The sequence below is a fragment of the Eumetopias jubatus genome, unplaced genomic scaffold (genome assembly GCF_037043125.1).
Source record: "Eumetopias jubatus isolate StellerSeaLion01/CBP00866 unplaced genomic scaffold, mEumJub1_p1.0 scaffold_11, whole genome shotgun sequence".
NCBI classification, from domain to species: Eukaryota; Metazoa; Chordata; class Mammalia; order Carnivora; family Otariidae; genus Eumetopias; species Eumetopias jubatus.
In genome coordinates this window covers 39,599,513-39,614,974 of record NW_028274817.1, presented here as the reverse complement: position 1 = coordinate 39,614,974, position 15,462 = coordinate 39,599,513, and the positions used below count along the sequence as shown (strand labels likewise).

Genomic DNA, 15,462 nt, shown 5'->3' with positions numbered 1-15,462 from the left:
TGATCTGTTCTACTGTTCTTTTGGTTTCTAGTTCATTGATTTCTGCTCTGATCTTTATTATTTCTCTTCTCCTGCTGGGTTTAGGCTTTATTTGCTATTTTTTTTCTAGCTCCTTTAGGTGTAGGGTTAGGTTGTGTATTTGAGACCTTTCTTGTTTCTTAAGAAAGGCCTGTATTGCTATATACTTTCTTCTCAGGACTGCCTTTGCTGTATCCCAAAGATTTTGAACAGTTGTGTTTTCATTTTCATTGGTTTCCATGAATTTTTTTAATTTTTCTTTAATTTCCTGGTTGACCATTCATTCTTTAGTAGGATGCTCTTTAGCCTCCATGTATTTGAGTTCTTTCTGACTTTCCTCTTATGATTGAGCTCTAGTTTCAAAGCATTATGGTCTGAAAATATACAGGGAATAATCCCAATCTTTTGGTACCAGTTGAGACCTGATTTGTGACCTAGGATGTGATCTATTCTGGAGAATGTTCCATGGGCACTAGAGAAGAATGTGTATTCCGTTGCTTTGGGATGGAATGTTCTGAACATGTCTGTGAAGTCCATTTGGTCCAGTGTGTCATTTAAAGTATTTCCTTGTTGATCTTTTGCTTAGGTGATCTGTCCATTTCAGTAAGGGGGGTGTTAAAGTCCCCCACAATTATTATACTGTTATGAATGTGTTTCTTTGCTTTTGTTATTAATTGCCTTATATAATTTGCAGCTCCCATGTTAGGGGCATAGATATTTACAATTGTTAGATCTTCTTGTTGGGTTGACCCTTTAAGTAGGATATAGTGTCCTTCCTCATCTCTTATTACAGTCTTTGGTTTAAAAGCTTATTTGTCTGATATAAGGAGTGCCACCCCAGCTTTGTTTTGGTGTCCACTAGCTTGGTAAATGGTTTTCCACCCCCTCACTTTCAATCTTGGCTGTCTTTGGGTCTAAAATTAGTCTCTTACAGACGGCATATCGATGGGTCTTGTTTTTTAATCCAATCTGATAGCCTGTGTCTTTGGAGTGGGGCATTTAGCCCATTTACATTCAGGGTAACTATTGAAAGATATGAATTTAGTGCCATTGTATTGCCTGTAAGGTGACTGTTACTGTATATTGTCTGTGTTCCTTTCTGGTCTATGTTACTTTTAGGCTCTCTCTTTGCTTAGAGGACCCCTTTCAATATTTCTTGTAGGGCTGGTTTTGTGTTTGCAAATTCCTTTAATTTTTGTTTGTCCTGGAAGCTTTTTATCTCTCCTTCTATTTTCAGTGACAGCCTAGCTGGATATAGTATTCCTGGCTGCATATTTTTCTCATTTAGTGCTCTGAAGATATCATGCCAGTCCTTTCTGGCCTGCCAGGTCTCTGTGGATAGGTCTGTTGCCAATCTAATGTTTCTACCATTGTAGGTTACATATCTCTTCTCCCGAGCTGCTTTCAGGATTTTCTCTTTGTCTCTGAGACTCGTAAGTTTTACTATTAGATGTCGGGGTGTTGACCTATTTTTAATGATTTTGAGAGGCATTCTCTGTGCCTCCTGGATTTTGATGCCTGTTTCCTTCCCCAAATTAGGGAAGTTCTCTGCTATAATTTGCTCCAATATACCTTCTGCCCCTCTCTCTCTTTTTTCTTCTGAGATCCCATTTTTTCTAATGTTTCATCTTATGGTATCGCTTTTCTCTCGAATTCTGCCCTCGTGATCCAGTAGTTATTTATCTCTCTTTTTCTCAGCTTCTTTATTTTCCATCATTTGGTCTTCTATATCGCTGATTCTCTCTTCTGCCTCATTTATCCTAGCAGTTAGTGCCCCCATTTTTGATTGCACCTCATGAATAGCCTTTTTGGTTTTGACTTGGTTAGATTTTAGTTCTTTTATTTCTCCAGAACGGGTTTCTCTAATAACTTCCAGGCTTTTTTCAAGCCCAACTAGTATCTTTAAAATCATGATTCTGAACTCTAGGTCCTACATCGTACTAATGTCCGTATTGAGTAGGTCCCTGGCAGTCGGTACTACCTCTTGTTCTTTTTGTTGAGGTGATTTTTTCCATTTTGTCATTTTGTCCAGAGGAGAATAGATGAATGAGAGAACAAAATGCTAACAGGGAATAACATCCCCAGAAAATATACTCTAAACAAATCAAAAAAAATATCTGAAACCAGGGCAAAAGAAAGGGAAAGAAAGAAAAAAGAAAAAAAAGATAAAAACAAAAACAGAACAAAACAAAAAAACAAAATATGATCAGTTATGGTCAGGCTGGTGCATAGATCAGTGACACACACTAGATTTTGGGTGTATTTTGGTCTGTTAGAAGAAAGTGCCTCCGAAAATTTTAAAGAATGAAAAACTTATATATGTACAAAAATCAGGGTTGATACAATGAAGGGATGGAATATGACTGTAAAGATGAAAATTATAAAACATTTTATAAAAGCAATTGATAAGAAGTTGTTTGAAAAAAGAAAAGAGGATTTTAAAAAAAATGGGAGAGAATATGATCAGGCAGGAGACTAGAACAAAGCCATACACTAGAGATTTAGGGTATGTTTTGATCTGTTAGAAGAAACTGTATCTCAAAATTTTAAAGAGAGAACAACTTATATATATGCCAAAAATAAGGGTAACTACTATGAAGGGGTAGAATATGACTCTAAAAATGAAAAATAAAAATGTTTCTTAAAAAAGGGATTGATAAGATGTTGGTTGAAAAAGGGAAAAAGAAAAATTCAAAAAAGAAGTTAAAAAAATTAACTTTGAAAGACTAAAGAATCATGGTAAAATAAAAACCATGAATTCTATGTGCAGTATTCCCCTAGCGCTGGGGTCCTGCCGTTCTCATTGATCAGTAAACTTGGTCTTGGCTGGCTGTTCTTGCTGATCTTCTGGGGGAGGAGCCTGTTGTCATGGTTCCCAAATGTCTTTCCCGGAGGGGGAATTGCCCCGCCATTGCCTGGTCCAGGCTAAGTCATCTGCTCGGGTTTGCTCTCGGGAGCTTTTGTTTCCTGCAAGCTTTCAGTACAGCTTTGGAGGACAAGAGTGAAAATGGCGGCCTCACAATCTCCGCCCTGGAGGAGCCGAGAACTCGGGGCCCCGCTCCTCAGTGCGCCCCCAGAGAAAAGTGGTCAGTCACTCCCGTCTCCCCGGTCTCCATGCTCACCTGGCCTTTGACCAAGCATTTCTATCTCTGCCATCCGACTCGGTGTGGAGTCTCCAAACCCAGGAGATCCCTGCGGTGCGCTCCCACCCCTCCTCCCGGGGGAGGAAGGGGGGTCTTCCCGGCTCTGCCGCTTGTTGGGTCCCTGCTGGAGGAGCAGTGGCCCGACTGTGCCGGTGATCATGGTTTATGGCAACCCTGAGCTGAGAGCCCGCACCTCAGCTCCGTCTCTGCAGCCGGCTTCCCTGCTCTGATACATGGTAGCTCTGCCGCACTCAGGCAGCCCCGGTCTTTCTGTGACCCCGAGGGTCCTGAGACCACGCTTTCCCGCAAGGGTTCCACTCCCCGCTTAGCCACTGGAGCAATGTCCCTCAGCTGAGCCGACTTCTACAAGTTCCGATTTTGTGTTCTGCGGCTCTATCACTTGCCAGAAGCGGCAGACGGAGGCCCCCTTCCCCGCCGTCTATCCTCCCGAATATCACCTCGGATTCACTTCTCTGCACATCCTACCTTCCAGAAAGTGGTAGTTTTTCTGTTCAGAGAGTTGCTGCTATTCTTTTCTTCGATCTCCTGTTGAGTTCATAGGTGTTCCAAATGGTTTGATCCCTATCAGGCTGAATTCATGGGACCAGATGAAATCCAGGTCTCCTCCTCTGCCATCTTGCTCCGCCTCTTTATAGTTGTTATATCTTTTTGATAACTTGACTCTTATCAGCATATAATGTTCTCCCTTGTCTCTTGTAACAGTTTTTTTTTTTTACTTTAATTTTACTTTGCTATTAGTATGGCCACCTCAGCTCCCTTTTGGTTACTATTTGCATTAAATTGCTTTTTCTATTCTTTTACTTTCAATTTATTTGTGTCTTTGAAGCTAAATTGAGTCTCTTATAGGCAGCATCTATTTGCCTGTTTTTTCCCACTTGCCAGTCTCTGCATTTGTAAAATTTAAGCCACTTATATTTAATGTAATTACTGATGGAAAAGGACATGTTTCTGCCATTTATTGTTTTCAGTTTCTCTTATACCTTTTTTGCCCCTCATTTCCTCTATTACTGCCTTCTTTTGTGTTCAGTAGGTTTTTTATAGTGACTTGGTTTGATTTCCTTCACATTTCATTTTATATATCTTTTTAGATATTTTATTTGTGGTTGCCATGGGGGTTAAGTTTTACATCCTAAATTTATAACAATGTAGTTTGAATTGATATCAACTTAAGTTCAATAGCATATAAAAATGGTGTTCCTATACAACTCTCACATCCCCCCATTTATGTTCCTGTTATCACAGATTACAGCTGTATACATTGTATGCTCTATAACATGATTTATAATCATATTGTATTTTGTTTTATAGATGTTTGTTTTTTTGTAGAAAATAAAAAGTAGAGTTACAAACTAAAAATACAATTATACTGGCTTTTATACTTATCCGTGTAGTTACTTTTAGTAGAGATCTTTATTTCTAAATAAAGCTTCAAGTTACTGACTAGTGTCCTTTCATGTCAACCTGAAGGACTCCTGTTAGCATTTCTTGTAGGGTAGGTCTAGTGGTAACAAACTCCTCCAGCTTTTGTTAATCTTCTGATGTCTTACTTTCTCCCTCATTTTTGAAGGACAGTTTTGCTGGATATAAAATCCTTGGCTTACACATTTTTGTTTCCTTTTAGCAATTTAAATATATCATCCACTGCCTTTGTTTTCTCTGGATATAGAATCTTTGGTTGATGTGGTCTTTTTTCAGTACTTTAAATGTGACATCCTACTGCCTTTTAACTTTGTGGTTTCTGATGAGAAATCTACTATTAATCTTAATGAGGCTCCCTTACTCATGAAGAGTAACTTTTCTCTTGCTTTCCTGGTGACCCTTTTTTTGTTTTTCATCAGTTTGATTAGAACCTTCCTTGTGTGGATCTCTTTTAGTTTATCCTACTTGGAGTTTATTGAGCTTTTTGGATGGGTACATTCATAATTTTCATCAGATTTGGTGATTTTTGGCCATTATGTTTGTTCCTTTCTCTCTCATCTCCTTCTGGGACTTCTATAATGTGAATATCGGTCTGATTGATGGTTTCCCACCAGTCCCTTAGATTCTGTTTACTTTTCTTCATTCTTTTTTTTTCCTTTCTGCTCCTCAAACTAGATAATATCAATGAACTACCTTCAAATTTACTGATTCTGTCTTTTGCCTGCTCAAATCTGCTTTGACTCCTCTAGTGAATTTTTCATTTCAATTATTTAGCTTTTCAGCTCTAGAATTTCTATTTTGTTCCTTTCTATAATTTCTTTGTCTTTATTGATATTCTCTCTTTTATCATACATTATTTTCCTGGTTTCTTTTAGATCTTTGTTCATGTTTTCTTCTAGCCCTTTGAACATATTTAAGACAGTTGTTTTAAAGTGTTTGTATCAAATGTTCAAAGTTCAGACTTCTTCAGAGACTCTTTCTGTCAATTTATTTTGTTCATTTGAAAGGGCCACACTTTCCTGTTTATTTGTATAATTGTGATTTCTTTGTGAAACCTAGAAATAAAAATATTATAATATGGTAACTGTGGAAATTCTTCTCGGGATTTGTCAGAGTTTATTAATTTTTAAAAGTTGTAGTCCATTTGTCTAGTGACATTTCCCAGAATTTTTTCTGGCTATTTCTTGTTGCATGTGATCGTTGAAATTTCTTTTACTTAGCATGTATTAAGCTATTTTTTTTGACAGGTATTTCTTTGAATAACATGAACTAAAAACTGTGATTCTAGCCTTCCAGTCTTTGCAGATTGGCTCTATATTCAGGCTCTCTTTCAGTACTTAGCTAGACTTACACCTAGCCTAGGAATCAGCCCAGGGTAAAAGGTTAAGGTCTCAGTTCTTTTCTGCATATGCCTCTTTCCCTGAGTGTGCCCTTGGCTTTCTAAATTTCCCAAGATACAGGAATGCTTTTGAATGCACCAATTTCCCAACAAAACATTGTCCCTGGTTTTTCCTTTCTGGCCTTAGGGTGTTTATGTCTTAACTGTAATCTGCCCCAGGTGTCTGTGGGTTGTTTGTCTACCTTCTAATGTTTTCCAGCAATGACCACTGCTATTCCAGCCTATTTGGGTTCAAGATTAGGTGAAACAGAGACAGGATTCTTGTATCAGTCCGTCAGAAAGCTTCCAGACAAGTTAGAACAGACCTACACAATAATTCGTGAATAACATCTGCTCTGCTCCCTCTAGAACCTTGGACCAGGCTCCCATACTAGAAATGCAGGTTGCCTTCTTCAAGAATGCTACCCTGCTGGGGAGAGGGTGGGACAAAGGCAAGTAAAAATTCCACAAAGATTTCCTAATATTTTTAAGTGACCTTTTTCCTTTCTTTAAGATTTTGTTTATGTATTTGAGAGAGCTAAAACAATTTGGTGAAGGGACAGAGGGAGAGGGAAAAGCAGACTCCCTGCTGAGCAGAGAGCCTAATGGGAGGCTTGATCCCAGGATCCTGGGATCATGACCTGAGCTAAAGGCAGACACTTAACTGACTGAGCCACCCCAGCGCCCTGCAAGTGACCTTTTTCTTGATTTGGCATTCCGTTTGTTCCTGTAAACATTTGATTATTTTCTAGATTTCTGACAAAGTCATTTCTGACATTTTCTGCATATTTTTTAATGTTTCTGTGGGGGAATGGAAGCTTTGAGCTGCCTACTCTGCCATTTTGCTCAACTTATAAAGTTTTATTGTTTCTTTATATTGTTAGTGGCTGCTGATAATAAATGCTTAGGCCCATTAATTCATAAGAGGCTGCAAAGTGGTCATAAGCTAATTCTATCATTCCTTCATTTAGTAGCTGAAATAGCTTTATAAGGAGAAACTTCTAATTTATTATTTGGTTACTAAAACATACTGTTCATTGAGGAAAGGCAGGATAGATACTTGATTCTTTCTCTTTATCAATTTTCAAAATAATGAGTTGGATGCCTAGAATTTTCCAAAGATCTCCAATTAGTCTTTTGTTTGTTTTTGGTATTTTTAATAATGTTATAAACTCATGAATTTAAATATATTTGATGTGTTTCTTTCTGTCGCAATTACCATCCTCATCACTGGTCAAGCTTTTTTATTTTTGACTAGTAGGAAACTCTGAAAATTTGCTCATGAGTCCTTTTGATATGACTTTAATGGTTTGCAATAGCTTTTTAGTATCCGGCTTGACAAAGTATATCCATGTTCATTGTGAACATTTTCTGCCCCAGACATGGAATCAGCTATTTCTCCACAGAGCTCTGGTATTTAAGGACTACAGATTAGGCGTTATGGGTTTTGATTGATATTGGTTTAGTTATTATTTCTAGGCCTTTGCAGGGGACAGAACTAGAAAATGTACTCAGCTGACTGGTTGGTTGCTTAGTTAAGACAAAATATGTCTTGATTTCATTTTTATATTTTCAATTCAAATTCACAACTACAGAATTTTTACTTAGGAGATAAAGCTAGAAGAGGCTTTTTTCCACTGGAAGAATCTTGTGTCTGAAGACCCTGGAGATGATAGAATCAGAATATTACATAGTAATTTGTTTGCTTTCACTCACCACATATAAAAACAATTCCAGAATAATCACCTGAACATTTGCATCAACAATTTTACTATAAACAATTGAAGGTTTGTTTTGTTTGTTTTGCAATTATTTTGTCTTTGAAATATGCCAACTAGGGATACATGAATTATTATTCATTAAAGCCATTTGTGATATTTCTCTCTGTATGGTTATACTATCAGGTGGATAGATATTTAGGTTCATTTCTTTTATTTTGTTTTATTTTATTTTGATGCTTAAGGATTGCTTTATTTATTTAAATAAACACTTAATTTTCTAAATTATTTTCATGGTTCAATAGTCAAATATAGAAAAAGAATATATATTTAAAGAAGTTTAGCTTCTTTCTTTAGTTCCCTGCACCTGATTCCTTCTCACTCACTGTAGGTAACTTTTTAATTCATTTTATGATGTATTTTTCCAAAGTTTGTTTTATAATATAAGCAAATATGTAAGTATTTCAAAGAAAAAGAGTCATGCTCCCCTTTCTTATATAAATGTGGTTCTACTACTTTTGAGTAATTTGACAGTACCAAATATGTTATACCTTCTGACCTATGTGTTGGGTACACAAGGAGACATGCTCTAAGATATTTATTGGAGATATTGTAAATGATGGTACAATGAAGATAAGGATGTATGTATCTTTTCACATTAGTGTTTTGGTATTCTTTGGATAAATACCCAGAATTGGAACAGCTAAATCTATATGGTAAATCTACTCTTAATTTTATTAAAAACCTCCATTCTGTTTTCCTAGCAGCTGCACCAATTTACATTCCCACCAACAATGTGTTAGGGTTCCCTTCTCTCCACATATTCTCCAATAGTTATTTCTTGTCTTTTTGATAATAGCCATTCTAACAGGTGTGAGGTGATATTTTGTTGTGGTTTTGATTTGCATTTTCCTAGTAATTAGAGGTGTTGAACTTGTTTTCATGTGCCTATTGGCCATCTGTATGTCTTCTTTGGAAAAAATGTCTATTCAGATCCTCTGCCCCTTTTTTAATCAGGTTTCTTTTTTTAAATTGTTGAGTTGTATGAGTTCTTTCTGTATTTTAGATATTAATTACTTATCAGATATATGCAAATATCTCCTACCATTGAGTAGGTTGCCTTTTTGTTTTGATGATGGTTTCCTTTGCTGTGCAAAAACTTTTTAGTATGATGTGATCCCATTTGTTTATTTTTGCTTTTCTTTCCCTTGCCTTTGGAGTCAGATCCAGAAACACATCTCTAAGACTGATGTCTTAGTGCCTTAGGAGCTTACTGCCTATGTTTTATTCTAGGAATTTTATGGTTTCAGGTCTTACATTCTAATCTTTAATGCATTTTGAGTTAAGTTTTGTGTATGGTGTAAGTTAGCAGTCTAGTTTCATCTTTTGCATGTGACTATCCAGTTTTTTCAGCACCATTTATTGAACAACTGTCCTTTCTCCAATGTATACTCTTGAATCCTTTGTTATAAATTAATTGTCCATATATATGTGGGTTTCTTTCTGGGCTCTCAGTTCTCTTCCATTGATCTGTGTGTCTGTTTTTATGCCAGTACCATACTGTTTTGATTACTATATAGCTTTGTAGTATAGTTTGAAATCTGCCAGTATGATACCTCCAGCTTTGTTATTCTTTCTAAAGATTGCCCTAGCTATTTAGGATCTTTAGTGGTTCCATACAAATTTATAGAATTACTTGTTCTAGTTCTGTGGAAAATGCCATTGGAATTTTGATGGGGATTGCATAGAATCTGTAGATTGCTTTGGGTAGTATGGACATTTTAACAATACTGATTTTTCCAGTCCATGAAGACAGAATGTCTTTCGATTTGTTTGTGTCATCTTCAGTTTCTTTCATCAGTGTCTTATAGTACAGGTCTTTCACCACCTTGATTAAATTTATTTTTAGGTATTTTATTCTTTTGGTGCAATTGTAAATGAGATTGCTTTCTTAATTTCTCTTTCTGATAGTTGTTAGTGTATAGAAATACCACACATTTCTGTATATTGATTTTGTATCCTGCATCTTTATTGAATTTGTTTTTTGTTCTAACAGTTTTTTTTTGTGGAGACTTTAATAATATGTATATTATGTCATCTGCAAATGGTGACAGTTTTACTTCTTCCTTTCCAATTTGGATGCCTTTTTTTCTTCTTGCCTATTGCTGTGGTTAAGCCTCCCAATACTCTATTGAAGAAAAGTGATGAGAGAGGGTATCCTGTCTTGTTCCTGATCTTAGAGAAAATGCTTTCAATTTTTCACTGTTGACTATGACAATAACAGTATTACTGAGATCATAAAACATTACAGGTAGCCTCTGACTTACACACTTTTTTTAAAAGTCTATTTTATACTTGCTACTGAGTGAAAAATACCCTGTTCTTTTCTAGCCTTGTAGATCTTATACCAAGGTGAAGTTAGTGGATGAAAGGGGGGAAGAGGCAAAGAAAATAGCTCCTCACCTTCCCAAATGCTTCCATACACCCCTGCCCATCATTTTTATCTATATAATAAAATGCTCAGAGTAGATTTTGTGAAGAAACAAAATTACCATGCCTACATACATACATTTATAATGTGTTTTTTTTTTTACCTCACAACCTTAACGTGGTCTTCTAAAATTTTTCCCCACTAAAACATAAGTCTGTTCTCACCAGAAATTAGGGTAAAATGAATCATTAAAATAAGTTATCATTATAATTATAACAATCATATATATGTATGTACGTATATATATGCAAAAACATAATTTTACTAGGGAATTAACCTGTATCTTTGTTGTGCATTAGGCTTAAGAACATAATGTGTTTCATATGGTAATTTCAGTAGTATTCAAACTAAAAATAAAAGAATTCCAGTTCATAATTTTCCATCATATTTTTAGAAAAACCTGAACTCTGGATGTATTTTTGTCTCCTAATTATTGCCTTTGAAATCTTACTATTCACAGTGACTGACAGTATCTCTTGAATTCATATCCATTTGTAATAATTGTGAACATATAATCAGGGTAGGGTACTTACAGTCCCAAGTTACCAAAATAAAAAACAAAGCAGGATTTTTCAGAGGAATTTTTCAAATAAACATTTGTACCTTGCCAGTCCTTGATATCAACACTCAAACAAAGCATAGCAAATATTCTGACTTATTCCTGACAGGGTCGGCCATAGGATTTTTTTTCCTGTAAGGTAGATGTAATTATTTAATTTTTAAAAATTGGAATAGCTTATAATTTGTTATTTGCATGCTATATTTTAGAACAAATAAGTCAGAAATGTTCACTATAACTTGAGTCATTGTAATAGCTACTTATTGTTCTAATTACGTACTTTTATTAGTTTGGGGAAAGGAGAACAATTTTAGAAAATAAAAAAGATTAAATCATTCTACAGTTCTGTTTACTCCTATTAACTGAGTTTTTCTCTTGGCTTTGATTAATTCCATTCTTTTTTCATGTGCAATTACATTTTTTATCCTTTTTGTTATCAAGCATTATTATAGGAAGTTAAGTGTGTTCATCAACTGAATTTTGAATTAAACTCTTTTGTAATATTGCAGTGGTTTGAATTCTTGGAGAGTAAGAAATGTGTATTCAACTTCTTTATTTTCTGTTACAACTCAGTCTAATACTCTACCCCATAAGAAATTTTTAGTAAGTCTCTGGATAGGTTTAAAAAACTAAGAAAGTGGTGTGGGAATAGGGTATGTTTCAAAAGCAGAAGTGGTATATTAACCACATTGAAACTTTGCTATTGAAACCCCCTTCAGCCTTAGCAAGGTTTTTTATGCTAGGATAATAATAAGCACCAAGGCACAGGCCACCTGCAAGGAAGCAATTCAGCAACCTTGGTAAACTCTGAAACAGAGTTGCTGTCAGTTTGTCTCAGCTAGCAGAACTGACAACATGAGAGTCTTATTCCAAAATCTATTTTTTCTGATTCTGCCATGTGTCTTCAGTTCCCAGGGTGTATTATTCAATTAAAATATTATTTTACCAAATTCTTTAGCACAGTTACTGGAATATATATAATAAGTGCTCAATAATTATTTGCTGAAAGAATGAATGAATGAATGAATGAATGAATGAATGTCTAATGTGTAGGGGAGAAATTGTATTCTGCTTTATAAATTAAATGTGTTAGATAAACTGTACATAAGTGATAAATTGACTTGATAGAAAAAAATCAAGAATTGAAGAGATCTTTCATCTGAGTTTAGTTCCCTCTTTGTTTTCCATGTTATTTAGATCTGAAAGGAGTATCATATATAATAAGTGGTTTTCTTGAAGGAGAGTTATATCCATGAAAAAGACTGTATTTTGTATCTGTTCAGGCTCCTTTTAGCAAAGATTAACAAATTTTATTAGAAGCTTAAATTCCACCAATAGTGAGTGGTGGTCCCATCTATAAGAGTTAAGAATTTGACTTAACTTGAATTTGTCACTGAATATAAAAGAAATATATGTTTATTTAAGAGAGTTTATAAAATACAGAAAAAGTATAAGGAAGGTAATCACAAATTTTCATAATTCCAGCAACAGAGAAAAACAATATCCGTTTTTAATATTTTGGAGGAAAAGTTTATTTTGAAAATGAATTTAGTTCTCTCTTCACATTAATAAGAATTATCTTTTGGACATTCAATTTACATTTTATATGTGGTTGTTTGATTTTTAAAGTTAATTAAACTATTCCTCATTAATCTGTACTTTTTTGTACTGAATGACTTAATTTGGTTAGTTTGCATGTCCATTGTATCTATCTCATTGTGTCTTTAACAGGTCGAGAAAGCGCAAGCACTAGTACTGCAGGAAAAGCCCGAAAAACTATAAGCGATAGGTGGGAAAGTCAGCTGTGGAGAGAGAAAAAGTTTGGCTTAATAGATCACCTGCATTACAGCCATGTTTATCCTGAAAGCATTCCACGAAAATTTATTTTCGAGCAGAGAAAGTTTCTTACTGAGCAGTTTAATTCTCAGCCTGCAAAGTACATACCACCAGAGGGAAGGCCCCCAAACCTTGATGACTTTAAGAGTGCCCGGAGCCTTGGACATTTTGAAGTAACCATCCTAGGTAAGTGAAGTGTTCTTTTCTTTGAATATCATTAATTTAATATTTTCAATATAGATGATACTATTTTGCTTGAAAAAATTAAGCTCCCTCCCCCAAAAATAAAGTCCAAGGAGAGCTCCTGTTTAGCTCAAACCAATGGAGGAATGGAGCACTAATTCTGGAATACATTAAGCTCTAATTGTGGGCTTTAAACATTGGCAAGTCCTGGGAAAGTATTTGGGCAGAGAAGAATGGGAACCAAGGGAACTTTCCTCACCCTTGACTACCTGACTACTTCTAAAACTGATTTTGTTTTTCTTTAGCCTCCACTTTCTTGCTCATGTTCTCTGCCTCTTTCTCAGTGTATCTGAACCACTGAAAGGTAAAATGTAGGTTAAAGAGAAAAAGGGTACTAATCGAGAGAAGCTCCTATGAACAGAGGTCTGTTTAGCCCCTATAAAAAATTAAATTCTCAACTAAACCAGGTTGCAACAGAAAGAAGCTAAAAAACTTCCCTGGTCTATAAGGAAAAATAAATGGATTTTCTCAGGTTGTTCAAAACTGAGAAGTACCCATAGAACTTACAGAAATTTAAAAGTCAATAAAAAAAAGATGAGGTGTATACACACACACACACACACACACACACACACACACACACACAAGCCAACATATTTTTTTTTAAGAGAACAAACTGACAGTGACTAGAGGGAAGATGGGTGAGGGGACAGGTGAACGAGGTGATGGGGATTAAGGAGTGTACTTGTTGTGATGAGCACTGGGTGACGTATTAAAGTGTTGAATCACTATATTGTACACCTGAAACTCATATTACGTTGTATGTTCACTAACTGGAATTTAAATAAAAACTTTTAAAAAGTCAACACATTTTTAAACTTATATTTAATTTTGTCTTTCTTTCCAATGAATGAAAAATGTACACAAAAAATTAATTCTAAAATAAAACCATAGCCAAAATAAGCTATTCTCAGAGTCAAGAAAAATGTTTATTTGTATTTGTATCTCAAAAGAAGGTCTTGTTACCTTAAAATAAAAGAATGAGGAAATGTCATTAGCAAATTAATTTAATGGCTGAAAGAAAGTGCAGTTCGTAGATTTTTACATCTACAGTACTGGAATGAATTACCTTGACTTTTATCAGGATTCCTTTTTCATTTTTACTCTCTCACACTCCCTCTTCTCTGCCTCCTCACACACATACGTACATACGTGTGATTGTGTGTATGTGTACAATCTATGAAAAGTATGACTTTCCCCTGACTCTGTTAGACATGTCAGACCTGTTTCAAATACTTCTTTTTACTAGACTGTATTACTTGGTCTCTTTACATCACTTAAAAGCAAGAATCAAATGAAAAGGGCAAATGTGTCATTCTGTCCAATCAGCTCTAGTCCACATTACAATTATGCTGTTTTATATCCTACCTGTTTTCAAGGACTTAAGGTGGTTTACAGGAATAAAAACAGTGAAAAATAAGTCACAGGTGGATAAAACAAAACAGACCGTTTCAAAGGAAACAGAAAAAGTACATATTACTAGGTACCTGCAAATAACTATATTACCATTTGGCAGTAATTTTTGGTCAACTTTCTGGCAGGAAAAAAGAGGGGATTTTTTTTTTCCTGATGAGGTATTTAATTTTAAAGTTAAAAGAAGTTTGGATATCATCTAGTCCTACACCCTGGCTAGGTAGAACCCAGGCCATGATTAGAAATCATGTTTCCTGAGTCTGTAAACATATCTCCTATTACAGAGAAAACAAACACTCCTATATAGGAAGCCTATTTTTTTCCTCTATTAAAACTCAAGTCAGGAGGCACCTGGGTGGCTCAGTTGTTAAGCATCTGCCTTCGTCTCAGGTCATGATCCCAGGGTCCTGGGATCGAACCCCACATTGGGCTCTCTGCTCAGAGGGAAGCCTGCTTCTCCCTCTCCCACTCCCTCTGCTTGTGTTCCCTCTCTCCTATCTCTCTCTCTGTCAAATAAAAAAAAATCTTAAAAAAATCTCAAGTCAGATTTTACCATATGAAGTTATTGTTTAGGATAGAATAACAGTAGGTTGATATTTTCAACTATAGTTTTTCTTTTTTAAAGATATGGAAATGCTCTTCAGATAATTGATTCTTCCATCAAACTTATAATATATAATCAGTATAATAATTGGTCAAATCTTAGTAACACATTTCTGTAAAGGAGTGTATTTTAACCTAATTATCACAAAATGCAAGTACTTAGCTCTCTAATGGTTAACTTAATACATAAATGAAATCTAGAGAACTAAAATAAATGGTACTGATCCATTGATTCTTTTTTTATATTTCAAGTTTTTATTTAAATTTTAGTTAACGTATAGTATAATATTAGTTTCAGGAGTAGAATCCAGCAATTCATCACTTACATATAACACCTAGTGCTGATCCATTGATTCTTATAGAACCTTGATGGGAAGAGGTAGCCTATCAGAATCATCTGAGGGAGACCTTCCCACACTCCATAAGATTCTGGTACACTCCAGAGAAGCAGCCTATTCAATGTCCGTTACCTTCCTAAGGGAGACTTACTGCTGCACCAGAGCCAGTGACAAGAATGTGTCCTGCTTGTCAGGTATGCAGGAATAGAATTAAGATTGAGAAATACTACTCTCTTAATAGGACTTGAAGTACAGATATTCTCAGATTGGGGGGGGTTTAAA

The 15,462-nt window shown here is 35.3% G+C and overlaps 1 protein-coding gene across 2 annotated transcripts in view; it reads left to right on the top strand.

The window, feature by feature from the left end:
- Positions 1-15,462, top strand: part of RADX (RPA1 related single stranded DNA binding protein, X-linked) — an 88,707-nt gene that overhangs the window by 56,104 nt on the left and 17,141 nt on the right. For both annotated transcript variants that reach the window (XM_028089742.2, XM_028089741.2), the window contains exon 12: positions 12,479-12,769. In XM_028089742.2, coding sequence (XP_027945543.1) covers positions 12,479-12,769 — 291 coding nt within the window. The remainder of the gene's footprint in view (positions 1-12,478; positions 12,770-15,462) is intronic.